Source organism: Sander vitreus, chromosome 21 (genome assembly GCF_031162955.1).
Source record: "Sander vitreus isolate 19-12246 chromosome 21, sanVit1, whole genome shotgun sequence".
Classification (NCBI taxonomy): Eukaryota; Metazoa; Chordata; class Actinopteri; order Perciformes; family Percidae; genus Sander; species Sander vitreus.
The window spans coordinates 23,866,907-23,879,118 of NC_135875.1; the positions used below are offsets into that span (position 1 = coordinate 23,866,907).

The window sequence follows — 12,212 nt, forward strand, 5'->3', positions numbered from 1 at the left end:
AGCAAGTGTCACTTTTTTAATATCATGAATAAGGGTCTTGGGTGTAGTGTTAGCTTTGTTAAAAAGTCATTCATGCTTACTGTTGCCTGAAACAAGCTGCACAATGTGAGTTATGTATCAGGCTTTCTTTTACTTCTCTTACCATCGGACTGATTTCTTTTCTGAACCATTTTTAATAAATGCAATTATGCTTGTGAATGTATTTGGTTCAGTGTAAATTACTGGTGATAAGGTTACATTTACATTTCAGTCCCCTCTCATCCTGAAACCCTCCCCAACAGTTCCTCCTTATCTTATCTTATCTATCTTAACATCACTCACAGCTCTCCGATCCACACTGTCCTTTTGAATGCACTGCAGTTTAAAATAACGCCAATAACAGGTTTGGCCAATGGCTGATGTTTTACTGTGATTTTCAGCTTTAAAAATCACTAAATGACACCAGAGGAGCAGACAAGTCTTCTAGCATTAGTTCCTAGAAAATGTTAATGCTTTCACATATTGTGTATGAATGTTTCAGCACTAATGATACAAGGAAATGTCAGACTTGGCCCCATGATGCCATGATTACAAGCTAACAGAGAGTTCACCTACAGTGGTTTGGATCATTTTTGTTTCACAAATCTTTATTATATGTTTAATGCAGAACAGCAACAACCTAATACAACAACATAAAGGTTAATGGTATTTCTGGAATCATGCTGAAATGTGCCATTTTTTTAAAGTTACACACCATTTGACACAGTTCGCCTAGTCTAGCATTAGTTTGTATGGCAAGACATACTGTAAATCAGAGAGCCTACTGTCACCGGAGACAGTTTCTGTCACAAGTCTTATTTTACATCCATGACGTCACAGCATAAAATAAAGGCAGAGCGTAGCAGAGCTCTACACCCGGCCGGCAGCTGCTTCTCTCGGCCAGGAGCAAAGTTTCGCCGCACTGCTCACTCGGTTCCTGCTGCTAACGTTCCAATAGCAGCACGGTCTCAAATAACGTAGTGATTATTTATTTTCCAACCTCGTACAAACACCCTTTGTTCAAAAGTATTATCACTGTACATTTAAACACTATATGTGCTGCACTGTGAACATCGCACAAACAATCAGTTCATAAACGGACTTGACTTGGTCTCATTAGCTCTGAGTCAGATTTAAACTTAATCCTGGTTCAGTTTGTTCGGTTTATTTTTAGAGATTATTTGTAGAGACTTTTCACAATAAGTTTCCATGGTAACAACTAAACTTGTGTGCGTGCGTGCATGCGTGTGATGACAGCCATGCTTACCAACAAGGCTCACTTTGTATTCAGCATGCCCAGTAGCTGCCAAACCAAGATCAGATATTTGAACTGAAAAATCCATAGATATGATGACCTCATATCCTTTGTTGGGCACCTAATCCGTTGATTGATCGCTAATGCTGGCTGCCTTGGGAAAATGTTGACACGGGCATTAGCTTTCATCACTTACCCACCAAAATATGATGTGAGCATTGATTTTCTGGAGGGCTTAGACTGTTATTGAAAACAAAGGGCTGCCTTGCAAAATATATCTTCATGAATATTTATGAAACTGTCTATTTCAAACTGTAACGCTTTCTCAGGCTGTCAGCGTTGGCACGACTGAGTTCATCTGATATAGATAACCCCAATCTCTCGTGAGTCTTTGATTTCATTGAGCATTCTCTCCTCTTCTGTGTCTGAGTATCTTTGTAACTGTAAGATGAATTAAACAATGTTTTCTTTTTCTTTTTTTTTGCTGCCAATCCCCTCGCTCCCACACTATCAGGTGCGTGTGGTGCTGGAGGAGATCTTGGAGAAGCTCCCGGAGGAGTTCAACATGGCCGAGCTGCTGGCGAAGGCGGAGGAGAGGACTCCCTACCAGGTGGTGGCGCTGCAGGAGTGTGAGCGCATGAACCTGCTCACACAGGAGATGAGACGCTCCCTGAGCGAGCTCAGCCTGGGACTCAAGGTGAGGACAGGGGATGGTGATGGTGACTGGTATGATTACCATCAGGGCTGGAGGAAAATATGCAATATGCGATAACGTTGTTGAATATTGCAATAACGATATTACTTGCGATAAATAAACAGATATTAAAGTGTTCTCGGTTCTGCTGCTTTTAGTATTCTGCTAAAATAAAACAAAGTGCTTGTTGAATTTAAAACAAATTAAAGGTCCCATGACATGATGCTCTTTGGATGCTTTTATATATACCTTAGTGGTCCCCTAATACTGTATCTGAAGTCTCTTTTATATAGACCTTAGTGGTCCCCTAATACTGTATCTGAAGTCTCTTTCCCGAAATTCAGCCTTGGTGCAGAATTACAGCCACTAGAGCCAGTCCCACAATGAGCTTTCCTTTGTATGTGCCATTTCTGTGTCTGTAGCAATTGAGGAGGAGAGGGGGGGAGGCGGAGGTGTGGCCTTGACCAAAGTGAAATTTTCATGCCATGGGACCTTTAAAGGTCCAGTGTGTTACGTTTTTAGTCGTTCATTATCAAAGTCTGTGTTGCCCGTTCACAAACTTGTCCTTTTTCATGAATATTTACCACCACCATCAATTCCAAGTATTCCTTTTGGCTTGAAATGTTACATTTGCATGAACTGGGGTTCATCTTGAAATACATTAGCCGGTAAGGGACATACAGGACATACTACTCCGCCTTTCGCGTTTTCGCTGTCACACAATAAGCTGCTAATGCTGCTAATTGGTATCGTAGCTTCCCGGCCTGGCAAGTTTGAAGAATGAAACATGGAGGACCACACATATTCAAAATCTAAATTTCAGGAACAGGAGTCTTCTTCTTCGCCCAGAAAAAGAAAAAGGATATTGAAAAGTGCAAGAGACCGGCGTCATCAGAAAAAAGCGTGAAGGCTACCGTAGCTGTAATACGTACTTTGAACTGCGTGGCACGAGAGAGTTGATTGCGATATATGATCTCAACGCTAGATGGGAGAACTTCCCACACATTGAACCTTTAAAGGAAATTATTTCCATCTTTCTTTAATTGAACATAAAATGCAGCACTTAAAAAAAGAATGACAGTTAAATTTTAAAGTGTTATTTTCTACTGATATTTTCTTCTTTCAACTAACTAAAAAATCAGTTTTTGTTTTGTTTTCGCGATGTGTTTATTGTGCCAGTTGATATTGCGATGACGATTAAAAAACAAACAATATTTTGTGCAGCCGTAATCACCATGGTAACAGCATGGACTGTTGGTAACCACTGTGACCACACTGACATCGCTGACAATAGCTTTTCTAGACTGAATGGGGCTTATTTCCTATTTTGTTAAAGATGATCTAAGACAGATCAGATCCTCAATGATCCTGCTCATCCTCTACAACACAAATTCATGAAGCAGCAGCAGGTCAAACGGGCGATTTCTGCAGCAGAAAATCAGAACTATGAGGTTCAGCGAATGATTTGTGTCTACAGCTATAAGAACAATTAAAGCTGGAAGCAGCGATGGACGGGCCCTCGTGCCTCTGCGGGTGTTGGGGTTACTGGCGGATGCGCTCCTTGCGACCGTGCATTTGCGCGGCACTCAGACACTGCAAATCGTCACCAATGAAAAGGGAACTCCCTGCTGAGTTCAAAGATACCTCACACAAGACTCTACGTCATACAATTCATTAGCTGTGAAAGGGGGCGTGGCTAAACTATAGGGGGCGGGCCAAACCATCACCAATAAAGAAGGAAGTCTCTGCTGAGTTCAATGATACCTCACACAAGACTTTACCTTAGATGGGTCAGCATTTATGAAAGGGAGCATGGCTTAAACTATAGGGGGCGGGCCAAACCATCACCAATAAAGAAGGAAGTCTCTGCTGAGTCCAATGATACCTCACACAAGGGTCTACCTTAAATGGTTAAAATGGTATGAAAGGGGGCGTGGCTTAAGCATAGGGGGCGGGCCAAACCATCACCAGTGAAGAAGGAAACTCTCTGCTGAGTTCAATGACACCTCACACAAGACTACCTTAAACGGTTCAAATGTTATGAAAGGGGGCCTGAGTAAGTGGCCGTGGTTAAAGTACAGGGGGCGGCTCAGTATCACATGTCGTCCACACATTATAAGTTTCATGTAAATCGGATGATGTTTGTCACATAAGGCGCATTTCTTGTTGCCAGCGGGGGGCGCTATGACCAAAAGTAAATATTGGCCTGTAGATGTCCTCAGACCTGGACCCTTATAAATCGTGAGAAATTTCGGGCAGATATATACACTCAAGTTACAACAATTTCTTTATTCATCGCTAAACACTAAAGATGGCCGCCACGCCACGCCCACACCGTTTGACAAAAAGTTTTTCTTTTAATAACTTTTCATCTTTAAGGTGTTGAGATGGTACAGACCAAATTTGAAGTCCGCCGGATGAAATCTCTAGGAGGAGTTCGTTAAAGTATAGCACCTTGACTTTTAGGCCTACTTCCTGTTGCCACTAGGGGGCGCTATGACTTTAAGTAAATATCGGCCTTTATTTGTCCTCAGGGTTGGACTCTTATGAATCCTGAAAAGTTTTGAGCTAATTGGACAATGTACACTCAAGTTACACCCACTTCCTGTTTTGATGGCGAAACGCACAAAATGGCCGCCCCGCCACGGCCACGCCCTATGACAAATTTTTGCTTTTAACAACTTTAAGATGGCACAGACCGAATTTGAAGTTGATCAGATAAAATCTCTAGGAGGAGTTTGTTAAAGTATGACGTGGAAATGGCCAAAATTGCACTAATTTCGAACTTTGAAATCAAAATGGCGGACTTCCTGTTGGGTTTAGGGTATGGCTCCAATGACGTTTTTGGTACATCTTGACATGTTACATATGTGTACCAAGTTTCGTGAGTCTGCAATAAACGCACTGCAGGGGCTCAATTTGTTTAACTTTGTAGGGGGCGCTAGCGAGCCATTTTTGTGAGCCTATTCCCGAAACGCAGGCTTGATGCGCCCGCCAATTTTGCTGAGTTTTTGAATATGTTAAGCACCTCAAAAAGCCAATTCATTTGCCGGGAAAAAAAAAAATAATAATAATTCCTTCCAATAGGGCCTTCGCCGCTGTCGGCGCTCGGGCCCTAATGAATGACTGAAAGTGTCTTTGAACAATAATGCAACTCTCTGGCTCTTTACCTTCTCTTTTATCACTGTGATTATTGCACTTTAGATAGTCTTTTTTAGTGTTAGTTATGAATTGCTTTATTGTTCTAGTGTTGTATATTGTATTGTGCGTACTGACCATATTTTAAAGTGTCTTTTTCGTTTAAGGAGATTTGTAAGACCACGTGAATTTCCCTTTGTGGGGTATTAAAGTTTACTTAGACGTTTGACTTCGACCCTAAATCACCCTCGGGGGGGTGTCCACAGATCCCATCCTGAGAACCACTGGCCCAGCAGGGATGCTGCTCAGAGCATGGTCATGAACTTCAAGTGAATTGTCCCTCAAAATCCAGCACTAACCCTCACTTCTCCTCAAGCCCTATGATTCCCACCTGTTGGCTCGGCGACGGGCTGCTGCATTAGTGTTCCTGCATAACTAAACCTTTTTCTCTGTTGTTCGTCAGAATGAGTCAGAGATTTGGCTTGCAGAGGAGCAGAGAGGAATGAGACGTCTGCGTTCTGTGTGTCAAGCCTGACTGAGTCAGACGAAAAGAGAAAGAGGAGGAAATGTGTAAAAGTGTTTGTCGGGAGTTATGAGGCTTGGATCTCCCGACACTACAAGCCTCAATAAATCAGATCAGTGATTTAAAAGCCTGGTAGACTATTGTACCAGCAAACGGAATCATATTTGGTCTTTATAGTGGAATAAATAGGAGCTATCAGAAGGTTCGCCTCATTGAGATGGTGCAGCTTAATATAAGCACGGTGTGTTGCCAAGGTCAAAGGTTCACTATGTTCTAATTTTTTATCTTTATAAAGGCAGTGCTACTGTACATTATTGACCTTGACCAACCTGACCTTTAACTTCAACCAAACCAGTTTGGCAACAAACAGTAGATTTTGACCCGAAGAGGTTTTGTCAAAAGGAATTGGCTATTGTAGCTTAGCCTTGTGCTACCCTTAGCTTAGCCTAGTGGTAGCATGTTCCAGGCTAGCCTGCATGTTAGCAGTTAGCTCTCCATTCACAGCAGCTAATCAACTAGCCCTACGAGGACACATGGATGAGATTCACTGTACCAGGGAATAAAGGAGCGTTGCTGATGATCGTTTGTCCTTTCAGCAATACAAATATTAACAATAACCTTGGAAATCGCCTGGGCAATGATGTTTGGCTGCAAAATGGATGATTTCAGTTGGTTATTGAATATTCTCCCTTATTGAATACCCCACCTTTCAGGGAGAGTTAACCATGACGAGTGACATGGAGAACCTTCAGGATGCTATTTTCCTGGACTTGGTGCCAGACAGTTGGACCAAGCGGGCCTACCCCTCCATGTGTGGCCTGGTCCTGTGGTTCACCGACCTGCTGGCCAGGATCAAGGAGCTGGAAGCCTGGTCCACGGACTTCGCCTTACCATCTGCGGTGTGGCTGGCTGGCTTCTTCAACCCACAGTCCTTCCTCACAGCCATCATGCAGGCTATGGCTCGCAGGTAGGGCTGCGGTGCACTAGGACATGGAGGTTGTAAATGTAGACAATGAGTAACCACATTAAATATCTCTGTTTGAATGGCAGGAATGAGTGGCCTCTGGACAGGATGTGTCTGCAGTGTGATGTCACCAAGAAGAGTCGCGAAGACTTCACGCTTCCGCCCCGTGAAGGGGCCTACGTGCACGGGCTGTACATGGAGGGCGCACGCTGGGACACACAGGTACACAAGTTCTTCACTGATGGTTTTGTTCAGCTGATGCCTAGTCTCCAGGGAAGGCGTGGATACAAGATCCACAAAAGCACACTTTGATTCGCAAGCACCTCACACAGAAATATCCCTTTACACACCACTTGTGATGATGGATGGCAGACTAACACATGAACATAAGGTGGGCTTAACTTAAAAATGCATCTTTAAACTGAGTCAAGTAAAGTAACTTTGATATTTTCCACAATCCCTTTGTGGCTTAATTTTATGCTTTGCATCCTGCTTGCGTTCAGCTGTCGGAGCGCACTGCATTACTCAGCTTCCCAGGGCTCTATCTATCTACATACATACAGCTACTGTATACGCGCCCAGCTTTCAAGGAGCATCCCTGTAGACTTCTTAATTAGGGAAAGTGCAGAGTGTGCACTTGAACACTTAGATCACCCTTTAGAGGAGTGGTTCCTTTTTACTTCATTAAAGTTGGAGACAGGCAAAAAGACAGGCAGACAGATGAGCTGCTCCTCACAACTCCTTCTCCTCCTCCTCCTCCTCCTCCTCTCCTCATGTCCTCCACTCAGCCCTTAAGGCCACTGGCGGCGAGTAGCCGAGAGCGGCGCGGAGAGAAAGCAGTGCTCCATCTGGACACAGCTCTGAGCAGCCATACAAGCCACAGATCTGTGATAAACCTGCTCATCTTTATTAATGAAGCTTGCCGTTTATTCAGAGGGGGTTTCAGACATCAAAAACAGCTACATAAAGTATATGATAAACACCTTGTGTGCTGAAAGGATATTGTTTTTATTTAACCAGGAGAGTCTTATTATTATATTTATTATATTATTATTATTGAGATTAAGATTCAATTTTTCAAGGGAGACCGGGTCGAGACAGGCAGCCGCATGAAAACAAAAACATAGCTACAGACAGAAAACACAAAAGACACATTAAAGAACATTAAAAGGAACTAGAAATCAAGCAAAGGGAAGGCACATTACAGGAGGGAGTCAGTTTGTAGACATCTAAAGAAATTCTTTTGGACTCGAAAGCCTTTAACGATATGACAGAACGCAGACATGACACTGTGTTTGTGTGATGGACACCAATGAATAATGATGAATACTCCAGCTAAGTAATACATTGTTATTCTCTCAGTATGTATATTAGATTGTACTAAAAAAAAGAAGATAATAAAAGAAGATATCTGTTACCAACATTATCATTTAACTTAATCCGTTGAATCTCATTGAGCTCACGTGGCCTGATGTAAGATACCATTATGTGTATTTACCCAAACAGACATTATGGTGTTTAACAGCTCTCTAAAGTTTATAGCAAATGCAGACGTAATTAGGGCTTTGTCCTCTGAGTTTTTTTCCAAAGTCATCAGGATTTACATTTATTCCTGAAAGTCACTGTGCATGCATGGTGAAACTTGTGTTTGTCAGGCGCTAAGTGTAGGAGGATTAATTAATGAGACGGACCGCTCTGTTTCTGTGTTTTCGACTTCCACTCACACTCTGCTGACTTTCACCACTCTTCAAGGGTACCACAACATTGTGTTCTGCAAACTGGACGTCTAACATCGTTTGTGCCGACCAATATTAGTCAAACACCTTTTTTTTCTCTCACAAAGGAACATTATTAAATTCAGTCTCAATGGCAAGTACAGTGTCGGATGACGTTTTCACTGCACCTCAAACCAATTCCTAACTTCCCTCAGCTCTGTGAAATGTTTCTGTCTGTGGTTGACTGGTTTGTCATCCTCCCTCCCTCCCTCCCTCCCTTTCTCCTTTCTCCTCCTTTCTCCTCCAAACTTCCTTTCTCTTTCAGACTGGCATGATTGTAGACGCCCGTCGGAAAGAGCTCACCCCGACCGTTCCTGTCATCTTCATCAGGGCCATTCCTGTGGACAAACAGGACAGCAGGAATGTGTACCAGTGTCCTGTCTATAAGACCCGCCAGAGGGGACCCACCTACGTATGGACCTTCAACCTGAAGACCAAAGAAAATCCCTCCAAGTGGACTTTAGCTGGAGTGGCCTTGCTTCTGCAGATCTAGCCAGAGTTGATGAACTTTCTTGTGGTGCCAACAGGGCAGAGGGCTCCATATGAAGGGAGACCACGGAACACCGTACACCCAATAACCAGCAGCTTATGGAGGCCAAAGTGTATTGCTGCGTGACTGACTGATTACTAAGTCAGTGTTCTGACTTTATGGCTCATCTCCACATTTAGCATGTGACCAAAGTAAAAGAAGATGTAAACACACTGTAGCTTTAAATATTGGGGAGACATGTTTCTTGTGGTCACATTCTGTGGGAGCAGCATGACGGACAGCTGAAGGCATCAGTAGGAAGCTAGCTTGGTTACTTACTGTAAGAATGTAGTTAGTGTAGAAGCACGCAACACAACTGTACTTGATAAAATTATTAAAAGTCAGTACGCCAAAGGGAAACACGCGGTGAGATGAGATGTTTATCTTTCACCTCGATTAACTTTAGACAAAGCAGCACCTTATCACTTAGTTTCAAATCCATTCAAATTATTTTCATGACAGAAACAAACTAATACAGAAATGTAGCAAGCCAGCCTTTCTCCACAATATGATTATTATATATATTATTGTTGTTATACCCTTCATGAACAGTAAGTCTAGTTACTCAGTGCCTAGTCTATATCCACGATGTTCCATTTCCGGGATTGTTCAGGTGCCACCGAAAATCCCGCCGTATGTCCTTCATTTTCAACCGGATGTCCGTCATCTTCCTCTATCTTTGTGTTGGCGTTCTAAACTCTGGTGGATTTATGAGGACTATGGTTCACTGCTCCTCAGATCTCTGCAGGGTAAATCCAGACAGCTAGCTAGACTATCTGTCCAATCTGAGTTTTCTGTTGCACGACTAAAACAACCTTTGAACTCACACATGTTCCACCAAAACAAGTTCCTTCCTGAGGCTATTTTGCAGAGGCACCTTCATTGAGTCCGGCACTTAGCACCACCCAAGACGATTGTGATGGGTTTAAAGAAATGCCAATAAACCAGAGCACGATTTTCTTCCATCCAGGAATGCTGTGTGGACCTGTGACACCTTGCCCTCCTCCAATGATGCCTTAGAAGAAAATGAGTTACAAGGATGTTGACCTCTAAGTGTTTGCTTTCAGCTCCTTCAGTGTTCCCTGATGCGTTGCACTGGACACCCTGTACTGCTCAACTTGTTTACCAGACCACCTGTCTTCAAACTGTCTACAAACCCTGAACTGGATCTTAAACACCAAACTAGGAGGAGCCCTGCCTCACCAGCAGCCCTGTAAGTGTTGATTGCCTTGAGGTTTCTGCGTGAGGGACTCCAGTCGGTTGGAGGTGTCTCTTTCACCAGACTAAGACTAACTTAATTACCTTGTTACTCATCGTAAAACACACTTTATTCAAAATGGACAGAAACTCCACAAACCTGTATTGGTTAGTCTTTCCTCTGTTCCAACAATCCGCAACTCTGGTTTGGTAAAATAAAATCCTTAACTCACCAAGTTAGATGTGAAAATATTCCGGCTCTACACACTGTTCTGCCCACTGAGCAGGCAGACTGTTAAATTAAATTAGTTAAATAAAATGTCAAGAAATTGCCCAAAAACATCGACCTGTGATAGATAGATAGATATCACCGGTTGATGTTTTTGGGCAATTTTTTTGTCATTTTGTTTAGCTAATTTAAGTGCCGCCGAAGACGGAGTGAGAGCCGCTGGTTGGCTGGGAGAACAGTGTGTAGAGCTGGAATAAGGATAAGAATTAAGGATTTTATTTTACCAAACCAGAGTTGCTGATGATGTACTCATCTGATCACCGATAGCAAATCCAATCGTCCAACCCTAGCTAACAATATGTTAAGTGGCGTTGTGAGTGAAGGCTTTATGCTCCTAAATGAACCCTGCAGAGCTGAGGGGAGTATTTGGCATCAAGGACACACTGAAATTCATGCAGCTGGGCACAGATAGTGACTCTCCTCATTCCACCCACCCTGTCAGGTCACCTAATGATTGTCTTTAGAAATGCAATGTGCCATATCCTGTAATTACTGCAAAACAAAAATACTGGTGAAATGACATCTCACTTGTAGATTCAGAACTTGTAGATTTTCTCTGTTTGCCCATATTCATTTCTGGTGTCATGTCCAGTGGCAGGAAATCTGGACGCATCTCAAGAGCAAAATCCAAAGTGTCATATTGCGTACATTCCTTCATTGATTCCAATGGGTAGAATTGCCTTTAAATGCAGCTTTCTGAGCTTCAGTAGTTGAAGACCATTAAATCGTCCATGACTAGTTTGTAGACTTTGTTTGAACTATTGTATGTAAATGTATTGTGTAAGTTACTAAAATGCTAATTATCTGTATGTGTTTGAGGAGAAATTTGAGCGATGATATGTATCTGTGAGTCACTTTATGAGGTGTTATGACGCTGCAGCTAATTGTGGAATATCACAGAATACATTAAACTATTGGGTGATTTCACACATTTGAGCTGAATCCAAATCTGTAAAACTACCTACACTATGTGCACATTTTCTAATCATGTCTTAATTGATCATATACAGTATATATTTTTGTATGTATACAAATCATTTTACATTTCCACTTTCTTCCCAAAAACCTCCACAGTAAAGATGTTTTATCTCATCATTGCAGCATTCTGCATTTGGTTTTATTTTCACATAATGCAATAACAATGTGATAGACATAATATATCCATATAAGTGCCAATATGCACTCATTCTCTATCTCCTGTTTCCAGTCTCCCAAGTGCTGCCTCCTCCATATCTCTCCCCGTCCTCCCACTTCTCTCCTTTCTTTCTGCCTCCTCCCCATTTGAGATGAAACAACCCTCTGCAAATCAGAGTCTGATTCAAGTGTGGAGTCTCAAAGATTTATCCCTCAACAGCACGAACAGTGGATGCACATGCACGCAGTACAGTAAGCCAGCTCTTTCTTCGCTGCCCTAGCCCAGGCTCCCCGGCGTCTCCTTTATCTGGTTATTGGACAGCCTTAACAAAGAGGTGTGAGGAGGAGGTGAGGGGAAGTAGGAGGAGGAAGGGAGCATGAGGTAATTTATGTAGAACTCCAAAATGACTCCTTCAGGTGACGTTATGAAAGTAGATTCTGCTTGTGCACACATGCAGCTGTAGTGTGGCATTGCACAGGAGACATATTCTGGCCTGTAGTGCAGCAAAACTAATGTGTTCAAGTATTAATACCTTCCTCCAATTGACCCTTTGCTAAGCCCTGACTCCCTTAGTTACTGTTGCTACAGTGGGGCAAAAAAGTATTTAGTCAGCCACCAATTGTGCAAGTTCTCCCACTTAAAAAGATGAGAGAGGCCTGCAATTTTCATCATAGGTACACTTCAACTATGAGAGA

The 12,212-nt window shown here is 42.6% G+C and overlaps 1 protein-coding gene across 1 annotated transcript in view; it reads left to right on the forward strand.

The window, feature by feature from the left end:
- Positions 1-11,446, forward strand: part of dnah9 (dynein, axonemal, heavy chain 9) — a 157,409-nt gene extending 145,963 nt beyond the window's left edge. Inside the window, exons 75-78 of the mRNA XM_078279756.1 lie at positions 1,788-1,970; positions 6,342-6,595; positions 6,679-6,814; positions 8,633-11,446. Of these exons, the coding sequence (XP_078135882.1) occupies positions 1,788-1,970; positions 6,342-6,595; positions 6,679-6,814; positions 8,633-8,860 (801 nt within the window). The 3' untranslated portion in view covers positions 8,861-11,446. The remainder of the gene's footprint in view (positions 1-1,787; positions 1,971-6,341; positions 6,596-6,678; positions 6,815-8,632) is intronic.
- The last annotated feature ends 766 nt before the right edge of the window (positions 11,447-12,212 follow it).